This window comes from Castanea sativa, chromosome 1 (genome assembly GCF_040712315.1).
Source record: "Castanea sativa cultivar Marrone di Chiusa Pesio chromosome 1, ASM4071231v1".
Lineage (NCBI taxonomy): Eukaryota > Viridiplantae > Streptophyta > Magnoliopsida > Fagales > Fagaceae > Castanea > Castanea sativa.
Genome location: NC_134013.1, coordinates 10,422,630 through 10,429,504, shown reverse-complemented (window position 1 = coordinate 10,429,504; position 6,875 = coordinate 10,422,630). Strand labels below are relative to the sequence as shown.

Sequence of the window (6,875 nt, the reverse complement as noted above, 5' to 3'; positions counted from 1 at the left end):
TCCATTTCTTTTCTTCCATTCATTCATTTGGTTTGATAGAAATTTAAATTTTAGTAATTTTTACATAATAATAGTACTGTTATAAACTATTTTACAAATTATTGATGTGATAAATTCTTATTAGTTCGAACCTAAATTCACTATTAACATCACATTTTTACTTACTAATAATTATTTGAAAAATGCTAAAACCACATCAGCAGTTTGTAAAAATATTGTAAAATAATTTGTGTATGCAGCAATACTCATTTTTATTAGTACACGTCAACATCTTTGAGTACTTATACTTTTCAAATATTATAAATTATATTAAGAGCTATTAATTTGCCTACTCTATCGACGTATAAACAAGAAATTGATTAAGAGTCTCCACTTCAAATATGAATATTTTATATATATAAATGAAAATGAAAAAAATATCCCTTTTAATTTATTTTCTTTCCTCCCCAATTAAACAAGCAGAAGTGAAGAATATTTGTATTTTGGTAGCCAAATAAGGAAATTACCTTATTTTCTTCCATTCATTTGTCTTAACTTCTTTCCCTCCCAATTATAAAGGTAGAAATGAAAGTTAGTTGTATTTGGTCCCAAGAGAAAATAATTCTCTCCCCCAAAATCAACTCACCATTAATTTTCTCTCATATTTTTTCCTTCTCCCCGCAAATCACCCCACTTTTCCTCCCAACCAATCAACGCCCCTAGGATCTATTATCAATGTTCCAACTTTAAATTCATTAATGATTCTGTACCAAATAAAGTAGGTTCAGAACTAAACAGCAAAGAACACAATGTTAGAATATTTTGTGGAAGCAATGTAGCCACTCATGTAAGTTAGACCCAAACTCAAATTACTTGGTTTGAGCAATCAAATATATTCTTTTAAAACCCTTTTGGGATTAATAGATTCTTAAAACTTTGTTCCTTCTGTTTAGTAATGTTGGAATCAAATATGCGAAATATCCAATGATTAAAATGAAACAAAATACAATGACACATGCAGAAGTTGTTTCATTGTTATTCAATATTTGAGGAACAATATTTGACCTGAAATTTTTATAAAAACTTTAGGACACATGCCAATTTAGGAATGTGCTGGCTCATTACCATTGTTTCGAGTCCTTTTGATCATTCGCAAAGGTGATTTTGGCTTCTATCACCAATTTAAGGATGCTCAATTCATTAAAACTGGGGTCATGTCAGCCACCACTGAACATTATATTAATTTTGCAAGAGAACAATATATTAGTTGATTTTCTTCTTCTTTTTTAACATAGTGTTATATATATATACTGGTCTACTGGACAACATTCACATGCCTTTAGCTGAATAAACTTGAAAGAGAAAATGACAATCCATTATACATCTAAGATTGTGAAGGATAAGGATTTTATTCAGTAAAATTTTGAGCAAAAAACATGATTTTATTTCAGCAAATGTTATTGTCATATTACAAATTAATTTACAACTACTTTTCAGTTGCCATTCCTTTTTTTTTTTTGAAATGTCCACACCATGTCATTTATGTTCTGATTGTTACATTTTGCCTGAAAGTGACTACAGCATCTGGGTTTTTTTTGTTTACATAATTTTTAATTAATTAATTTATAATTTAAAAAGAATTATAAAGAGAGTCAAATAGTAATAAAATTAAGGAAAGAGTCATGGCCTCGGGCCCCTAATACTGTGCTCATATTCTAAAGTCATTAATTGAAACAATGAGCATTATTATTAAGGACCCTATTGTTTTTGCACGCCGAACCAAATTTGTCAAGTTGCGTTTATGTACGGCGCGGCCAAGGCGGCAGGCCCTCTGTACCATCTTATACAGTATATATTATCATAAAAATACACAATTTTTACAACAACTACTCATAGCAAATTATAATTAGTAAGAAAAAAATGTTACGAGTTATGTAAAAGCGACCAATAGTCAATTATAAGTTATCATATAAGATAATCGTGACAAAAATTGTGACATTTAATGTGGTATTGGAATATAAACTTCAAACCCAATTATTAAGTGGCCACTAATTTTGGGCTCTTCACGTGATTGTTGGAAACAAAGGGTGCAGCTTCCCTTGGCTTTGTGAGGCTTAGCCTACTCTAATATATGCTCCCTAAGACTTTGTCACAATGGGTCATGATCTAATGTGGTTGAGTCCATTACAAGGACATTTATTCCCTTCAAAGATTAGCCAATCACAAAGAACCTAGTTGGGTCTATGTACAAGCAATAAGTTATATCCATTTGTCAAAGAACAGATGGATCTAAGGTTTGAATCCCATTATGACAAAAAAATATGAATTCCAGGTATCACTCTATCTATGCGTTAATCGTAACTTTTTATATTGAGGGGTCAATAATTTGACACTGCTTGCACGTTGACATGATTGGTCGAAATTATACTCATATAATATATTGACTATTAGACCATGTTTATGTTCACATTATATAATTATTGAACGGAGACAGAAAAACCATGAAAATAATCTAAGGAGAGAAACTGCGCCGATTAGAAATTTTTTTTTTTTTGAGTGATACATTGAAAAACACATTGCAACTATAGAAACTTTTTTTTTTTTTGGAGAATCTCTATAGAAACTATTAGTTGTTAACATATGTATATATTAGAAAACAAATGTGTCTGTCAAATCTCACAATGAAAACGTTTAAAATAATAAGTGTGTTTAATTGAGCTACTTTTGAACCCACGAGAAAATAAGTAGTGGCACATGGATGTCAATCAAAGTTATTAAGGTGTTTGAGTTTGATTTGTTTATCTTACTAACACGTAGTCGAGAATGAGTCATATCAAGTTGACTATCATGATATTTGAGTTTGATTTGTTTATTACATTATTAGACTTTGAGATAAATTTGAACTTAAAGCTTAATTTGTTTATTTTATTTAACATGTTTGTCAATAGTCTTTATTCATTTGGTTGACACCTTTAATTATTAAATTATCAAAAAAATGCAATTTGACAATTTTATCTTTCTAAAATTGCAAAATATTAACCAGGAAAAATATGTTATAAGTGTTTTGGAACATATGTGGCCGAGTTTCCATTTGTTTAAACTTGGTTCAATAAATTTTGAAATTGAGTTGATTATAAAAATAATAAATTACTATATAAAAACTCTAAAAATTGAGCTATATATGCATGGGCTGGTAAATGGCTGGCAACAATGACCTACGTGCTAGAGGTTTCTTCTAAAACTAGTTCTGTTGGACATAACATCACAAGTGTTGACCTCTAAGTAAAAACCCATTTTTTCAAAATCAAAACTAATAATTTTTTAATTTTTTTTTAAAAATTACCTCGTAACAATTAGTCAATGATAAAATCATCACACAAAGAATTTTGAGTGGCATAAAAAAAAAAAAAAATCATATGAGTAAGAGTGTAAGACAACTAAAAATCCACCCCGAGAATTTCGTAAACTCGTTTTTTTCTACGAACCGTCCGATGTAAAATTAAGAAGAAGAAAAAAGTAACATATGTCAGAGCAAATAGACAGCTGTCATTAATGTTGTTGCGGACACAATGTGACTCTATCATTTCCTTATTTTCTCTCTTGTGGTAGATTGCTTTTTGTGCATTAAAAATGGGACGGTCAGAAAAAGTACCAGCGGGTTTTCCGGTATAAGGACGAATAAGCAAAAGCTGAGACGTGACACGTGGGTGTACGACCACCATCGGATCTTCCACAAACGACTCAGATTCAATCATTCTTAGATGAGATTCATTGTAACTGGAAGAGAACTGTAGAGAAAATGTCCGGTGATAATGATAGTAGTATTTTCTTTTTCCCTTTTTTTAATTAAAAAAACAAAATTATTTTTATTTTTATTTTTATTTATTACTACTATTTTTCTTTCTCTTTCTCTTTTTATCAAACACAAACCCAAAAACACAGTTGTATATTTTTAAGAGAGAGAGAGAGAGAGTCTGAGTTGGTTGTCATAAATTAAATGAGGTTAGTGTAATAAGCAGAGTTGGGTGCAGTTACATGGCGGCGTAGCAGAGAGAGCTCTAATTCCATATGCCATTATTGCTCCGAAAAACAAAGAGAATTGAAACCTAAGTTAAGCAACCCTTCTTTCCTAAGTCCTTTACCCAATTAAATTCCAAAAAATTGTTTTCCAAAAATAAAGCTGCAAAAACACCCCCAACAACAAAAACACACTAGGAGTCAGAGAGTCAGAAACCCCAACCAAAAAAAAAAAAAAAAAATCAGGTCAAAGCCAGCCAAAACTCACAGACTCACAGTCTCATAAAAACCCACACACCAAATTTCCATTTACAATTCGAACCCTGAAGAACCACAAAATCACAAAGCAGTAAGTGTGTTACAAATTTTGTTTTTTTGGTGGATATTATTACTAATTTAACGTGGGATCAATCTGGCTATGGATTGTTACTCAAAATTGAGTAGTATTGGGTGCAAGAAATGGCTGGGCTATTCTATCTAGGAGGACGAGAAGGGTCGCACAACAAGCAAGAGGAAGAGGAAGAGAAGCAAGAGAATAATAGTAACAGCTTGTATTTGTACAGAAACGAAGAGATCTACAACCACAACAGCAGCAGCAACAACAAAGGGTTTGAGCTATGGCCTCAACAACAGTACTATCCGCCACAGCAAAACTTGAGCAACTTTTACTCGTTTGGAGTGGGTCCTAGTAGTCGAAGAATTAGCAACCATAACCTTAACGACGTGTCTGATCACCATGAATCGTCAAGATCCGGGTTCACGTTGATGAGGCAAGGAGGGCTAGGTGGGCTCGGTGGTGGAGGCATGAATTGCCAAGATTGTGGTAACCAAGCTAAGAAGGATTGCCCACATCTCAGATGCAGAACTTGTTGCAAAAGCCGAGGGTTTCAGTGTCAAACCCACGTTAAGAGCACTTGGGTCCCTGCTGCTAAAAGACGCGAACGGCAACAACAGCTTGCAGCTTTACAACACCAACAGGAACAACAAGAACAGCAGCAGCAGCAGCAACAACAACAACAACAAGAACAGCAACAGTTTCGAGGAGAGAATCCGAAAAGACAGAGAGACAATCATGGACTCGCTTGCATTCGTATACCCAATACTACGTCAGGTAAAGTTATATAACTTATAGTCTATAGCTACAAATACAAACAAAGATTGGAATTTTGGACTTAAAAATAAGATCTTGGAAAGGGTCTACTATACAAGAAGGATTTTTTTTCTTCAAGAAAAGCAAAGTTTATACAAAAAGATTTTGTGGGAATTGATTTCTATAGACAAATAATCAGAATCCCGTACCCAACAATTCCATATCGTTTGCGTGCGACTAAGTCTACCTCAATCCATAGTCACACTCTTTACCCACTCGTTTGCTTTTCTTTCTCTTTCCAATATTATTGTTCCACTGTTGCTAAGTAAAACTGACGAAAAGTTCCATGAAATTAGTTAGACTACTTTCCATTCTTCATTACTTTATTTTTTGCAGACAAAAAAAAGAGAAATATCAAATATACTTTTTATTTTTATTTTTATTTTTTGGTTTGAACTAATTTTTGTGGGAGTTGATTATATATTAGGGTTGGAACTTGGACAATTCCCAGCTGAGGTAAACTCTCCAGCAGTGTTTCGCTGTGTAAGAGTAAGCGCAATGGAAGATCCAGACGAACAGTACGCATATCAAACGGCTGTAAGCATTGGAGGGCATGTTTTCAAAGGCATTCTTTATGACCAAGGTCCAGAAGATCGTTACACTACAGGTGGTGAAATCTCCTCAGGCGGCGGAAGCGGCGGCGGCGGTGGTGGTGGTGGAACTCAACCACTTAATCTCATTACGGCTGGTACCACGTCTGCCAATGTGACCACAGCAAGCACTAGTAATAACCCAACAACTACTACCACGTTGCTTGACCCTTCGTCTCTATTTCCAGCTCCAATCAATGCGTTCATGGCTGGTACGCAATTCTTCCCACCCCCAAGGTCATAGAAGCATTGTTTTAACTACTTTTAGCAAGCAAAAATCTTGAAATTTGTCACCATATCTACATTGTTCTCGTTAAAAAGTTTTAATGTAGTAGTTACTTTGTAACAACCGCTAGTAGAAGTAGTAGAGAAGAGAAGAGAAGGCATAGGAATTAGAAAGAAACGAGGAGGATATGAGCTAGCGGGGATGATATGGGAGATGTTTGATCTTGTTCGAATTTCAATTCAGATTTTCATGGTTATTAGTTGATCTTATCGATGACCCAATGAATATATTTTTAATTAGAAACCATTTGGTTTTTTTTTTTTTAAATTGTTGGGAACATGTGGATGTGTGCATTTTTATAATAATGTTTTGTTACTCCATTTTGATTTCTTTATACACTATTAGTATTTTTCTTATCTGGGTTGATATTCAATGCGCTTTCTAGTTGGTGTTGCACTCGAAGCCGCTTTTTCCAGTTTATCCGTTTGCTTGCCGGACGATTTAGCTAGCTTCCGTGTTTGGCTAAGCAAAGAATTTAAATTTTAAAATCCCAAATCTTTCTTCTTTATAGTTTTATACTTCTTTACACGATTTTTGGAGCAAAAGAAAAGATGGGCATGGGCTGCCCCGTTTTGCAGAGTCTGACTCATGCATTGGCTATTTGCAAGCTGTCATTCCAGTCCAAAAAGTTAATCCTTGAACCCTTCCTTTCTTCTTTTTTTACTGCATAGACACACACATGCTTACATTAACATGTAAACTTAAATCCTGCATAATTACTGAAAAATAATTGTGAAACCATTGGCCCTTGAATATACATGCATGGTGGAGAGAAATGGAGTGCTTATTAGCTGATAATGTTTAAAGCTGCTGCAAGCGTGTGTGCATGTGATATAGGGCAAGGTACATATAT

General features: G+C 33.8%; 1 protein-coding gene across 1 annotated transcript; it reads left to right on the top strand.

Moving 5' to 3' along the window:
* Positions 1-3,929: 3,929 nt before the first annotated feature.
* On the top strand, positions 3,930-6,258 carry LOC142641508 (protein SHI RELATED SEQUENCE 5-like). The gene is made up of 2 exons (XM_075815945.1): positions 3,930-5,107; positions 5,574-6,258. The coding sequence occupies exons 1-2, from the start codon at positions 4,456-4,458 to the stop codon at positions 5,978-5,980; spliced, it is 1,059 nt and encodes a 352-aa protein (XP_075672060.1). The 5' UTR covers positions 3,930-4,455; the 3' UTR covers positions 5,981-6,258.
* The last annotated feature ends 617 nt before the right edge of the window (positions 6,259-6,875 follow it).

Coding starts and splice junctions, on each gene's coding strand:
- LOC142641508 (XM_075815945.1), top strand. CDS start 4,456: ATGGCTGGGCTATTCTATCTAGGAGGACGAGAAGGGTCGCACAACAAG. Junction 5,108..5,573: donor TATACCCAATACTACGTCAG/GTAAAGTTATAT, acceptor ATTATATATTAG/GGTTGGAACTTGGACAATTC.